This window comes from Thalassophryne amazonica, chromosome 17 (assembly GCF_902500255.1).
Source record: "Thalassophryne amazonica chromosome 17, fThaAma1.1, whole genome shotgun sequence".
Lineage (NCBI taxonomy): Eukaryota > Metazoa > Chordata > Actinopteri > Batrachoidiformes > Batrachoididae > Thalassophryne > Thalassophryne amazonica.
In genome coordinates, this window is record NC_047119.1 from 44,812,359 (window position 1) to 44,828,181 (window position 15,823).

At 39.1% G+C, this 15,823-nt stretch overlaps 1 protein-coding gene across 1 annotated transcript in view; it reads right to left on the reverse strand.

Annotated features, from left to right (window-relative positions):
- Window positions 1-15,012, reverse strand: part of LOC117529226 (ephrin type-A receptor 5) — a 161,064-nt gene extending 146,052 nt beyond the window's left edge. The window contains exons 1-2 of the mRNA XM_034191956.1: window positions 14,772-15,012; window positions 6,638-6,702 (exon numbers count right to left, since the gene is read on the reverse strand). Of these exons, the coding sequence (XP_034047847.1) occupies window positions 6,638-6,702; window positions 14,772-14,871 (165 nt within the window). The 5' untranslated portion in view covers window positions 14,872-15,012. The remainder of the gene's footprint in view (window positions 1-6,637; window positions 6,703-14,771) is intronic.
- Between the last annotated feature and the right edge of the window lie 811 nt (window positions 15,013-15,823).

Consider the following 15,823-nt stretch of genomic DNA (forward strand, 5'->3'; position numbering starts at 1 on the left):
TGCTGTTATGTTGTGGATTTCTATGTTAATTTTGGAGATTATTTAAGTATTGTATTTATTATTTAAGTATTTTATTTTGATTACAACTTTATTTTTCTGTAAGATAATGTGAATGTCATTTGATTCTATTTTGTATTTGGATATTGAACATTTTGCACACCATTGCACATCTGAAAGAAATTAAACTATTTAAGTGTTTACTATAAATGCAGTCTCCTGCCTGCTGATGTTACTTTCAAATAGTTAAATTAATGAGCCATACTTATACTCTGTATGTAGAAGTTAATTAAAACATATTTATGAGTTTGCTACCCCTTTAAGGTTAAAAACAAGAATGACACCTGTATGATGTAAGATAATTACACATAATGCTAATGATTGTGGGTATGTTACACACATAACAGTGTAGCCTATGGAATAATGAGGCATCTGGTGCTGAGGTGATGGTAGGGGGCCCCCCAAATGAAATTCTGCTTAAGGCCCCATAAAGGCTTGGGCCGGCCCTGTCTGCAATACACACAAGCATATACAGGAAAAATCTTTAACAGAGCATCAGTTATACAGGCATATCTATTATACTCTGCTTCAGAAAGAATTTCTCAGTTCAGTCTATGGGTGCAACTGTTGGCAATATTCATCATACTAGGTATCTCTTCAACCTCCAGATATAAAGCAACTGGAATATGACCTTCATCTGTCAAGTTATAACATACATTCATAATCACTGAAAGCACCGTCAAAGGCTTCTGTAGACACAACATGGTCTACCCAGGATTCAGAACCCCAAGAGTCACTGACATAGGTGCAACTGTCACTGGGTAACACACGACAAGAAGAAATTATGAGATTGTGATCATCACAGAAGTTAAACATATGCTTGGCAAATAAGGAATTGGCTGGATCCTTCAGGTTTACATTCCAGTCATCAATCAATACCACAGCAGTGGAGTGAAATTGCTCAATTAAAGCAGCCTGAACACCCAAATCATCCAAGTACTTTTCTTCATTTTCCCTGCACTGATTAGGTAGATATAAATTAATAATCAATAATTTTTTTAGCACTGATTTCAACTTGTATAGCAATATACCAATTTAAATTGAGATGCAAAGGCTTAATGTATCTGTCCAGTTGCTAACGCCGAAGAACTGCAAACTCCCATACACAACATCTGTGAGGTCAGTTGATGAAGCTCAGATGCAATGGAAAAGTCGGTGTAGATTGTTTGGGTTATGCAAGTCCCGCTTACTGTACCATGTTTTCTGACTTATAATGTCATTGCTGTCCAACGCGTACATCAGATCCTGTCAAAGATCAAGATCTCTTGCAACCTTGGGGAAACCTCTGCTGTTGTACCTCAGTAGACTTAGTTTACTGACCACTGGAAGTGGATACACACTTTCTTTCAGTTTTAGACACAGCCTGAAGACAGGAACCCTTCACTGCACCCACAATTCCCTTTGGTCTTTGAGCTTTTGCTTGAATTTGGGTTCCATCTTGTATCTTCCTTATTTTACCATTGACTCTGGTGACAGTTCTCCAGGTGTCAGGGTCAGGATTCACAGCAGACCCTTCTGTTGACCTCAGGCAACAGAAGGGCAACTCGCTGTGCATTTATGCACAGGGAGTTCTAGGCGTCTCAGAAGCAATTTAACTTCAGCCACCACACTCCTCAAGTCATCACAAGCCTTATTTTGTGAGCTAACGCAGGCCTTCAACATGTATCAACTTCATCTTGAGTCGTCTTTGTTTCAGTAGTGATAAAACATCAATATTGTCAAAGTTGAAGGGCAGCAACTTACTTGCGTCTCTTACCACAAAGACTGGCATGTCCCTACCATCCTCTTGAAGTAGCTTGATGATAGCTTTCTAAGTTTTGTTTGTTTTTCTTTGATCCTTTCCTGATTCTCCTACGTGAAGTTTTTTCATCCACACAAAGGCCAAATAGCTTTTTCTTGGAGCTCTCGATCTCCTCATCAACATATGTTGTCAAGCACAGCTGTACAATCATGTTCGTAGGCAACAAATCCAGCTTGTTGGTCATGAAGCACAGAAACTCAATAAAGCAGCTACGTTCATTTAGATTGGCGTTCTGTAAGTGATATATCGATGTGTTTCAGGAAACGTTCAGGCTTCAGTATGGTAGAATTTTGTGGGATCATATTACATGACTCAGCAAATCAGCCATAATGTTAGCTGTCACCAGTCTAGATGTTATTTATGTCAAATTTCCTCAAATATCAGCAGACTTAAGATACCATGAAATTTGGGCATCAATGCAAATTCCAAATAAACTGAACCGACAAAGGGAAACTCCAAGTTCAACAACCGCAGTGTAATGTTTGACACCAATTCACGTAATTAATTCTTTATAATTAATTAACACCATAATCTGTGGTGCTGTGTTACTTTGATTTGATAAAAAATTTAACTACTTTAACCTCAATAAACACACAACCCTTCCACCATGTGTAACACATATTGGCTACAAACTGGTCGAGGTACTCAAGGTCACCAAAACTCAAAAGGTCACATGACCAATAAAAAGGCAATATATTACTTTATATTAGTGTTTAATACTAATCATGGGTGTATCTTTAACCAATTCCTGGAGGTAGCATTCTAAATGAGTTTGCCCTTTCCATGACAGCCAAGGTCAAAGGTCATATGACCCAGTAGAAAGGAGATATATGCATAGGTGTCAACCTGACTCCAGAAAGGGAAAAGAGGGTTCAGCTTTCTTTGTAACCACCAACTCCACCAGGTGATTTCATCAATTAAATCACCTGGTGGAGAACATATATTTGTTCTGCTTCCCAAATACAAAGGTCCCCAGTTCAAAGCCACCCATGCTCAAGCCTCCACGTATCTGAAGGATAAGAGCACCAAGAAGGACATATGTTGTAAAATCTGTGCACATTCAATGTGACCTCAAGCAAAATGGGAAAAACCTTAAGAAACTAGCATAAGCATTGGAACAAAATTTTGGCCTTGGCTTCTCATCAATTTTTTCTCAAAACCAAGTCATTTTGTCCTTGGCTCACCCTCAAGAGATTAGTCCAAATCAGCTCAAAACTCAGAGTTATGTACAGACACATAGGATCAAAAACAATACCTCTGCAAGTGTTACCGTGCACAGGCTTAATAAATGTGCAGATTATCCCTGGGTATGTGTTGTCTCGTGGGGCAGGGACTGCGTTAATTTGCCAATGTACTGCAGTTTCAATCCAATGATGCATCGTGTATCACATCTTTAATGTGGTACTATATGTAGGCTTCTTTTTCATTTTGAAATTATTAATTAAATATTCTATAATTGCTACATTATGTTACTATATATACATGATACCCTCCATTAAGCAGCAGTGAAGCGTGCGTGAAGTGAATGCAGGAATTGTCCTTTGAGGTTCTCCTCAGTGATAGATTCTGGCATTCTCTTATTCCGTCTTTAATTTTCCACACCCACCCGACGTCCAGCCTGAATGCACTAAACGCACACATTACACCTTCATTAATACGACCGCACCTGCTTTTATCAGCACTATCGTTCCATCTACATATGGCCACAAACAGGCTGTAATGAGAAAAGCCAAAGCTATGAAAATACTCTGGTCAGCACTATTATTCCACTGTGTACAGATTTACATGTGACCATGTGAGAGATTTTTCATTTGGATAAAATGGATCCAGAAATGAATTTCTCTCTAAACCAACCAGAGCACGATCAGTTCTCTGGAGGGGTCGGAATTCATTTTTTTTTTTTCCCCTCAGGAAAGGTGACAAACCAAAGTGTTGAAACTCTACAATTCATTAATACATTTCCTAAACATCATTTTGTTTCCATTAAAAATACAAGACATAATACCTTAAAATAACTATTTTCATAACTGCGGTGAGTCATTCTTTAATTAGTCATTGCTGTGGGAATACTTGAAATGGAAATTCAATTCCTGGATAGGGAACAATAAATTCTACACTGACTTTGAGGATCTCATTCATAAATTGTATTTAGGCCAAAAACGAACTGTCAGTTCTAAGTCTTGATAAGACAAATGATGAATCTTTACTTTTGTATCAGTTCATTTTGTTTGAATCCGATTTTCAATTTGCTTGAAAGTGCTTTGAAAAAGTTTTAAAACAGTCAAATGTGTTAAACCATTTTAAATATCAAAGAAAAGTTTAAGACCAGATTGCCTATATATGAAATGAATTAAATCTGATTAAACCACTGAGTTAGATTAAAACCTGTTTAAATTAGTTTAAAACATGTAAAAATGTTTACAACCCCTGGCAAAAATTATGGAATCACCGGCCTCTGAGGATGTTCATTCAGTTGTTTAATTTTGTAGAAAAAAAAGCAGATCACAGACATGACACAAAACTAAAGTCATTTCAAATGACAACTTTCTGGCTTTAAGAAACACTATAAGAAATCAAGAAAAAAAGATTGTGGCAGTCAGTAACGGTTACTTTTTTAGACCAAGCAGAGGAAAAAAATATGGAATCACTCAATTCTGAGGAAAAAATTATGGAATCACCCTGTAAATTTTCATCCCCCAAACTAACACCTGCATCAAATCAGATCTACTCGTTGACATTGACCCTATGTGTCTTTTTACAAGGAGTGTTTTCGCAGTTTTTGCTCTATGGCAAGATGCATTATCATCTTGAAACATCCCCAAACATCCTTTCAATTGTCCAAAATATCAACGTAAACTTGTGCATTTATTGATGATGTAATGACAGCCATCTCCCCAGTGCCTTTACCTGACATGCAGCCCCATATCATCAATGACTGTGGAAATTTACATGTTCTCTTCAGGCAGTCATCATTATAAATCTCATTGGAACGGCACCAAACAAAAGTTCCAGCATCATCACCTTGCCCAATGCAGATTCGAGATTCATCACTGAATATGACTTTCATCCAGTCATCCACAGTCCACGAATGCTTTTCCTTAGCCCATTGTAACCTTGTTTTTTTTCTGTTTAGGTGTTAATGATGGCTTTCGTTTAGCTTTTCTGTATGTAAATCCCATTTCCTTTAGGCGGTTTCTTACAGTTCGATCACAGACGTTAACTCCAGTTTCCTCCCATTCGTTCCTCATTTGTTTTGTTGTACATTTTTCGATTTTTGAGACATATTGCTTTAAGTTTTCTGTCTTGACGCTTTGATGTCCTTCCTTGGTCTACCAGTATGTTTGCCTTTAACAACCTTCCCATGTTGTTTGTATTTGGTCCAGAGTTTAGACACAGCTGACTGTGAACAACCAACATCTTTTGCAACACTGCGTGATGATTTACTCTCTTTTAAGAGTTTGATAATCCTCTCCTTTGTTTCAACTGACATCTCTCGTGTTGGAGCCATGATTCATGTCAGTCCACTTGGTGCAACAGCTCTCCAAGGTGTGTTCACTCCTTTTTAGATGCAGACTAACGAGCAGATCTGATATGATGCAGGTGTTAGTTTTGGGGATGAAAATTTACAGGGTGATTCCATAATTTTTTCCTCAGAATTGAGTGATTCCATATTTTTTTCCTCTGCTTGGTCTAAAAAAGTAACCGTTACTGACTGCCACAATCTTTTTTTCTTGATTTCTTATAGTGTTTCTTAAAGCCAGAAAGTTGCCATTTGAAATGACTTTAGTTTTGTGTCATGTCTGTGATCTGCTTTTTTTTTCTACAAAATTAAACAACTGAATGAACATCCTCAGAGGCTGGTGATTCCATAATTTTTGCCAGGGGTTGTAATATCAAGTTTTTTCACTAAAAGAGGAAAGAACCAAATCCTCACCATCACAAAGCTTGCACAAAATTTAGCATTTTAACATTGTTAATGACTTGTTGAAACAACTCCTTGTTCTGAAAACATGCGTTTGCACACAAAACGACAACGGACGCTGGTGAGCACCTGGACAGAATTACAGAGGTGTGGCATGTTTTGATCAATGAAGCTGTCTGTAACAATTAGGAGTGGCACTTTTGTTGGGGTATATGGGGCCTATAAAAGCAAATGATAAAATTTGAAATTTGCTGTATTTTTGCTACACCTCACTGAAACTCTTCATGAATGCGCCATTAGCATGCTGCGCGGAATTCAGCCAGATGTATAAATGTTCAAGAGTCGACTATCAGCCACTTAAGCAGGAGGTTCTGTGACACGAGGAGGATGCGCGGCAAACTCATAACACTTATGGGATGTTCTGGATTGTCGCATTTGCGCTCATATCCCGATACCAAACACTGTTTTTCAACTCCAGAATGCCTTGAGGGAGGCGCAGTAGGCCGTTCCTCAACAGGAAATTCACCATTTAGTGGGTTCCATTAATTAAATTTAAAACAGTGAATAAGATAAATTACTATTTAGGGATACTGAACAACTATATGTAGTTGTTTCTTGCAGCCCCACAACTTTACAGATGTGTTCATGAACTCAGGTGTATTAATATCAAAGCTGTTCAGTATTTCTCTTCAAAACAGAAATGTTCTAACTCCAACAAGATAACCTGATGAAATATGCACATGAACTCTGTTTCAGTTGTTGCCATGACAAGTGTAAAACAAAATCAAAATTGTTATATTTCACAACAATTATTATTGTAGATTTATAGAGCTGAGCTTCATAACAGTTGTACTCACCCCATTTTTTGGATAGGCCACCCAGCCTAGGTCCCCCATCACAGAGCGAGAATCCAGCAGGTTCACTGTCAAATATTTAAGGGGGGGAGCAGTGTTAATCCTCCACACTAAACATGATCACAAATTTAAAGGATTACAGCACATTCTGAAATTGTTTGTACACCTTTAGTGTGTTTATCATTGTCATGTTTTTGTACCTTTTTTTAATGTTTAGCTGATATGTGTACAACACTACTTATACAATTACAAATAAACTATTCCATACACATACATTTACAAAAAAACTTTAAAGTCCTGTTTTTCTCATGACTTTGAACTCTTCAAGCAACAACAAGACAAAAATGGGACGTTAGTGTTTTGGGGAAATCGCGTCCATGGAATTGTTGACTTATAAGCAGCTTTATTATATGGCTGTGATGCTACGCGCGTTCTGATTGGCTGATTACCGGTCAGCTATTTTCCCATATCGGACCGGTTTCCATGAGAATCAGTCCGAAACACTTCTTTTTTTTTTTTTTTTTTTTAAACACAACCCAGAAGCTAAAAACACGATTAGAAAAAGCAAGTCGGACATGAACGTACTCCATAAATATCTAAACAGCAACTGAAAAACCACACAGATTGAAAGCTGACCAGCCCTGTCTATGAGCCGTCAGCAACTTTCATATTCGGGCGTTCGCGTGTTCATATATAGTGAGGAAAATAAGTATTTGAACACCCTGCGATTTTGCAAGTTCTCCCACTTAGAAATCATGGAGGGGTCTGAAATTTTCATCTTACGTGCATGTCCACTGTGAGAGACAATCTAAGAAAAAAAAAATCGGAAATTACAATGTATGATTTTTTAATAATTTATTTGTATGTTACCGCTGCAAATAAGTATTTCAACACCTGTGAAACACCTGCACACTTATCAACTTTTATTATTCAGGATCAACATTTCATCATTTTTTAGTGATTATTTGTGCACATTTTTTTTTGGTGTCACCTACACTTTAAAGGTCAACACTGCATGTTGGCATCTTCCCTAAAACTGCTACTAGAAGAGAATGCACGTGACGGGACGATATGGCAAACTCTGGTACAACACACATATGCCAACTTTAAAAGGAGCCACCGGCAAAGAGTTAAAGCAGACAACAGCAGCAGCTGAGATACCTGGACAGTTTTCCAGTCCTCACTGTGGACGATCATGCAGATCAAAACTGGGATTCCACAGCCACCTACGATTCCATATCACATAAGACTGAGTTGCACACAGACATTAATGTCAACACATCAGACTGACAGTTGGTGGACACATCAGCACTGTCCCAGTGTCTGACCAAACAATCTGCATCAATTTAAAATGAAAATCTATTATTCCAGCAAAGAGGAGACGTAAGCAGAAATCTATACTTGAGTGAGCAAGAAACTGTCACAGGGAAGCCCCTCCCAACAAACACCCTCACCGACACTACCCGTCTCAACCGTTCTGCAGAGAGTAATAAAAGATGTCCTGAGGAGGCGATTAGACAACTAATTAGGCCATAAAGAAGAGATAAGTGAAGCTGAACTAGATCATAAGGGATGGCTTACCTCTTTCACTACATCTCGTTCTCTGAGGATCAAACCGTTGAACAAGTGGAGCTTAGCTGTGACAGTCATCTGATATTAAAAGCAAGAAAAACTGATTCCGACATCTTTTAGTCACTTCAAGGATATTTGATTGTTTTAAATGTGTTGAAATGGATTTCCAGTGGGGGGGGCTGATACATTTCTCCTTGAAATGCCAGTGTGTTGTTCACATTTGGCTTAATGGATTTAAGTGCTGAATGAATGTCATCCGTCACTTAATCTAATCTGGAAACAATGGTTCAAGTGTCAAACATGACATTTTGTCTTGGTATTCGCCTCTTTAGTTTTAACTGTCTGGACTCCTTCACCAGCCTGGCCTTTTTTCTCTAATGCACCGAAACAATTTTTTTTTCCAATTATGTCATTTTGCACAAATACAGCAAACCATTTGTATGACCAACACTGGAAGCCTTTATAACTCACTTATTTTCAGGCTCAAATCTGCCTCTACATGAAAATACTGAAGGTATAAACCTATTTATCAACTGCACATTTGTGTGTGACCATCTCAACACGAACAAAAAACACTCTGCAGCAGTCACCTGACTGTATATCGCCAAGTTTCCAGCCCCACCCAGTTGCATCATAAATCCATATTACTGTGTACAAAACTAAAGCGGACGGTTCCACTGATAGTGCAGCAGATAAATTCACACATCTTAAGAATCTTTCATTCTGTGACGCAAGCACCACATTTGGCACAATGGTACTTATGACCATTAGCCGCTTTTTTGTGACCATTAGCCACTTCAATTTTCAAGATGGCAGCCTTTTTTTTAAAAAAAGATGGCGTCCAGAAATATGTATTTTTGGCATATATTTTCAGAATCTTGGTCTATTTGCCTGTTATATATTGTTCTGTGGACTGGGGGGATTTTAATTTAACTTCAGGCAATATTTTCATGCTTTTTAGATGGATTGTGTATGGCATTAATAAGTGTACATACATGCTGCAGAACGTGTGAAAGTGTTTGGGGTGTAAGGATGTAGTAGCAGAGGTAGTATTTTTGCTTTTAAAGTCAGTCATGTCCTTTGGAAGAACAATAGTCCTCACTGCTTACCTAACTGTTACCAATGGGTCCAAGGTAGTAGCTTGTGCACTGCAATGGCCACACCCCATTAAACTGTATTGGCTTGTGGGTTTAAGTAAGGATAGAACACAGAGAGATTCTTTGTGATGGAGTTTGCTTTGCTCTCATATCAGTGCATGTGGTAGTCAATAGACCTCACTCTCCAGACAGCCAAAGGATACCGGTCTGCCCGGGTTTTAGGCGACTTGCGAGAGCGGCTGCCTGTCATTCCAGAGACCATGAGTTCACATCCCAAGTGGAGCAAGTGGGAGGAGTTAATCACAACACAACACAGAAACGAGAGAGCACAGCCACTACACACGAAGACTGGAAACTTCCAGAATGACTAACATTATACCCCCCAAACATTAAAAATTCAAATTTCATGTGGCTAACAGCTTTTTTGAAGAAAAGGACTTCTTAGAAGTATTTGTATAATCACCTGAACGACTCTTACACTTGTCTGCTGCACTATGAGTGATTAACCGCACAGATAACTAATGCAAACATTCCACTTCAAGCAAATCAAATCAATTTTATTTATATAGCACCAAATCACAACAAACAGTTGCCCCAAGGCGCTTTATATTGTAAGGCAAAGCCATACAATAATTACGGAAAAACCCCAACGGTCAAAACGACCCCCTGTGAGCAAGCACTTGGCGACAGTGAGAAGGAAAAACTCCCTTTTAACAGGAAGAAACCTCCAGCAGAACCAGGCTCAGGGAGGGGCAGTCTTCTGCTGGGACTGGTTGGGACTGAGGGAGAGAACCAGGAAAAAGACATGCTGTGGAGGGGAGCAGAGATCGATCACTAATGATTAAATGCAGAGTGGTGCATACAGAGCAAAAAGAGAAAGAAACACTCAGTGCATCATGGGAACCCCCCAGCAGTCTAAGTCTATAGCAGCATAACTAAGGGATGGTTCAGGGTCACCTGATCCAGCCCTAACTATAAGCTTTACCAAAAAGGAAAGTTTTAAGCCTAATCTTAAAAGTAGAGAGGGTGTCTGTCTCCCTGATCTGAATTGGGAGCTGGTTCCAGAGGAGAGGAGCCTGAAAGCTGAAGGCTCTGCCTCCCATTCTACTCTTAAAAACCCTAGGAACTACAAGTAAGCCTGCAGTCTGAGAGTGAAGCACTCTATTGGGGTGATATGGTACTATGAGGTCCCTAAGATAAGATGGGACCTGATTATTCAAAACCTTATAAGTAAGAAGAATAATTTTAAATTCTATTCTAGAATTAACAGGAAGCCAATGAAGACAGGCCAATATGGGTGAAATATGCAAGAGCATCCACTGATCCACACAGATTTACTGTCAGACAATGACCATTACCTTAAAAAAAAAAAAAAAAAAAAAAAAAAAACAACAACACATACTTCCTGTTAACTACACGACTGTGACCCCATGATTTCAAGTCCTCGGCGCATTCACTGCAAGCATTGTTGACGCATGTTCTCCAAAATAACTACATCAACTACAGGGAACACTACAAGCAGGACAAAGGAGAAAATATTGAAATGGAACTGTCAGTATCGGATCCATAAGGCCTGCCGGACCGCTGCAAGCACAGACAGACTGTTCTGGATAAATAACAGCAGTAGTACCGGTCTTAATGTTTCTTAACAAAACAGACTGTCAGACTTTTGCCTGACTGTCTGTCAGCAGGGTTACGTTAAATCTACTGCACGGATTTTGAAGAAAGTTTCACCAAAGATCGATATTAGGGCATGGAAGACTCCATTAAATTTTGGAGGTGTCCAGGATCCAGATTCTGGATCAAGATTTCACTTTATATAGCCTTTGAAGGATTATGCTAAAAAAGAAAGAAAAAAAACTAGTAAATCTGCACCACAGATAGGTATTACGGCATGGAAGACTCCATTAAATTTTGGAGGTGATCCAGATCTGGGTCCGTATTCTGGATCGAGATTTCACTTTATACAGACTTTGAAGGATTATGTCAAAACTACTTCACAGATTCTCATCAAATTTTCACCACACAATGGTGTTCGGCCTTGGAAGACTCCATTAAATTTGAGAGGTGATCTGGATCCGGATCCAGATTCTGGATCAGGATTTCAATTTGTAGAAGGATTACGTCAAAACTACTTCACAGATACGCCATCATGATGTAAAACCAACATCAGGAAGACACTATTTTGTTTCAGCTTGTGAATTAAATATCAGATTGCAATATCTTGATCAATCAGACCATTCTGGATCAGTATGCAATTATTGCATTGTGTAGTGGAATCCGGATCCAGGTACAGTCCAGGCCACGATGTGAATTGCATCTCGTCCTCATCAACCCTTGGCGGACATCAGAAACCTCTGATTGCTTTTGTTGAGCTAATGCGTACACTGGATCTGGTGGACGGTACGAATCTGGTACTTGCATGAACAACAACAAAACAAAAGTAATCGCTCATTTGACACCAAATCATTCCAGTGTTACACAAGGATCCTCCTAAGACACCTGGAACCAAAGACATCCTAGTTGTAGTCTTAGGTCACTAGTTAGCCAGTGACCCAGTTTTGAGACATTAAATAAATAAATAATGATGTGGACAAGCAGTTAAGTGTGCTTATTTCCAGTGCAGAAAGTTCCTGGTTCAAACTCACCCCTGTCCATTCTCCAGTATGGGGGTGCATCAGGAAGGGTATCCAGTGTAAAATTTGTGCCAAATCAACATGCAGCTCCACCTCTGATCTGCTGTGATGACCCCGAGTGAAAAACAAGGAAATGCCAAAAGGACTGACTAAATGTGAATGTTTTATTATTTATTTTACTAGTTTCTTTAAAATTGTCATAATGTGTTGTGGACAAAACAAGACATTTGAAGGCATCATCTTGGGCTTTGGAAAAAACTGATTGACATTTTTTACAATTTCTAATATTTTTGGACACAGCAACTAATCACTTAATCGTTCGATTAATCATGGATGAAAATAACTGATTAATTGCAGCCCTACACATGAAGCTGGGGCCATCACAAACAAATCAAAGACACTCAGCTGAAAACTAGAAATGATTCATGACTAATCTGCCCCCTGCTGGATAACGTGTGTTGTGCCAAACATGTGTGCCTCAGAATTTATGGGAAAATGATTGTAAATGCTTCCTGAGATGATATTAAGCCTTCCGTCCTATGCGTTTGGTGGAAGTTGCTATTGTTTCAAATCTTAAGTTTTTAAGAGTGCATTTAGATGTGAAGTGGTATCTCCCAACCAACCTAATCTGCCTTAATTTTCATCATGTTGTTTAACTTTTAAGTGACAGTCCCATTGGTTTCAAATCTAAATAGACTTGAACCAGCAGATCTCCAGCTGAGGAGCTTTTTTAAGATTCCATATAATTTACACCAGTGAACCCTGATCCAAAACCTTTGAGCAGACAAACCAATCCAGGACCCCTGAGTGTTCAGTGGCCCCACATTGGGAACCACTTTTGTTCATCTAAACATGAACAAATAAATCTGCCATGTGAAGAATGAGCATGTTGATGGATGCTGCCTCTTCTCCAGTTTATGTTCTTTAAACAATGGCATTCATCTCAAGCTATTAAAACGCTGCAGACAATAGGGTGGGAACCATATTTCACACATTTCTCATTTTTAAAGTGGTTTATACTGTTTTTTTTAATGCTTCTAAGACGTTAAAAGGCTTTCATTTAAATGTTTTCTTATTCTGATGGTTTCAAAGAGGACCAGTCCAATAGAAGTCGCTTTCAATTATATTTAATCTGCATTGATTAAGAATGTTTAGTTTAACAGCTCTTCATCTAATGTAAACTGGATTAAAGTTGTGTGAAACTGAAGACTTTAGCAGTTCGACACCAGCTGTGTACATCTTAGAATGCTTTGAAGCTGTTTAATCTGGATTTAAACCACATCTTTTTCCTCTTTTGTTAACCTGGATTTAAACTGTTCTAAAGCAATGAAAAACTGACTGGGATCCACCCAGGAGGGACCCCTGGCTCTCACCCATTGTTGTATATAGAAGTTCAATTCTCACCAGTCAAAAAAAAAAAAAGACAGAAAATCTCAATAGATTTTCATAAAGAACGGTGAAGATGTGTCCTCCACCTCAGTAAAAGTGATGTCCAATTTAATTTTTGCATTATTCATAGATATTTTAAAGACAAATCACAATGCAATGATAATCCCCGGATTAACTGAATAAGAGATTAATATTTGCAAATTTAAAGAGGTGCCAATAAGAGCCAGAATGGGAAACCATATGTTGTATACCTTAACATGTCAAAATGTCATTTTTTGAGACTTTTTTAAATACTCCTTTATTCTATTCACTGAAAACAGTTGTGTTGGATTTAGATGATTTTAATATGTACATCAGTTGCACGTGATCAGAATGTGTCCAAATAATATTTTTCTTATGTTAGATGAGGAATATAACTAAATTATATTATTTGGGCACATTCTGATCATGTGGGAGTGGAAGGAATGTATAACCCCCCCCCAGTGTTTGACAGATTACATGTGAGCATTGTTATGTCCACAACACCAACAGATTCGGGGTGGAGGTTAATGATCACCTGTCTATCCATTTCTGCAGACACATTGTGTGATAAGACAATCCTTATCGGTATGTGCACATGCACACATATGTACTGTATATACGCATAGGAACTTATGTTGTATTGATTTATATGTGCACATCTAAATTAATTTTATTATGACACAGGTGTACCTCTTTCCTTTTGTACTTTCTTCTTCAATCCTGTGGCATTTTCACTGCCAAATAAAAAAATCTTCCCATTGTTTAATCATGAGTAGATAATAAAATACTGGTAAAGGTCAAGAAAAACTAACTAAACTGATAAGGCCACACCTTTAAATGGCTTGTTTTGACTGACCAGCAATCCAAACCTCAAAACCATCACATTTACAGCGATCAAATAATCTGAAAGTCGATAAATCAAAGTTTGCAGTTTTCCTCTCTTGTTAAATTTTCAGGAATAACCGGACATTAATTCTTTATCCATTTACTTTCTCTTCACTTTCTCTTTGAAGTCAACTTTCTGATCTGACTCTTGTTTTACCATTTTTGTTGTTATTTTTATTTACTCCACCAGAACATTTCTAAATAAAAGCAACATGAATAAATGCATGTTTAAAACATCAAATAAATTAAAATCCAGTTCACTCCCCACGTATTTTAAATAAGAAATTAAGTGCACGTAAAATCAGGTGGGTGACATAAAGGCACTTTGTGCTGTTTTGTGGTATTTTAGTGACATTATGACTTTTTGGTATTAAAAGACGCGCCGCTTATCGCACAGTTTTGAGTCCAAAGGTTAATTTATATTTCAGTTTTATTGTCGTTTGGAGAACAAACAGTCCTCGGGACGCAGCTGTCCTTAACGTTAATGTTTGACAGGTGTTTGTGCAGCGCAGACAAATACCGCGTGCGTGTTTTTACCTTCATTAGCGGGGATGCACCGAACTCCAGGCAACGTCACGCTCCAAAACCACGTCCACGCCAGCAGCCGAAACGCACAGGTCCACGAGCGAGGCTGCATGACGCGTCCACAAAATAACCGCACGCGGTCCGTTCGAGGTGAAGAGCGAGTCTCCGAGTCAGTGGGAAGCGGCGCGCGGCGACCGCATCTGTGTAGCGGCGCACGTGCAGTCACAGAGGTGAAGCTCGCGCTCTTCGGCTGGAAGACAGCCGACTGACGGGCTCCGCGCGCGCAGGCTGAGCGGGGGCGGGGCAGCGCGCGGGAGGGGCGGAGACAGGCGCGCAGGCTGTCCAATCAGACAAACCGTGCACAGGTGAACCGCGGCGCAGACAGACCATCCAAAAATCATCAGCGAGAGGAGCACTCGGAGAGAGGTACTGCTACAAAAAAATACAAACCTCCACCCAAAACATCATTAACGAGAGCAGCATTCTGAGAGAGGTCATCCTCCAAAAAATACAATCCTCCATCCAAAACATCATCAACGTGAGAAGTATTCTGAGACAGTTCCTCCTCCAAAAAACATCAACTAGAGGAACACTCTGACACAGGTCCTCCTCCTAAAAATACAGACCTCATCCAAAACACCATCTATTAGATGAGGACTCGCAGAGAGTTCCTCCGCCAAAAAATATAGACCTCCATCCAAAACACGATCAACCAGAGGAGCACTGTGAGAGAGGTCATAATCCAAAAAATACAAACTTTCATCCAAAACACCATCTACTAGAGGAGCAATCGGAGAGAGGTCCTGCTCCAAAAATGCAAACCCCCACCCAAAACACCATCAACTACAGAAGCACTTTGAGAGAGTTCCTCCGCCAAAAAATACAGACCACCATCCAAAACATCATTAACTAGAGGAGCACTCAAGGGAGGTCCTCCTACAAAAAAATGCTAAACTCCATCTAAAACATCAACCTCCATCCAAAACAACATCAACTTGAGGAGCATTCTGAGATAGTTCCACCTCTAAAAAATACAAACCCCCACCCAAAACACCATCAAGTAG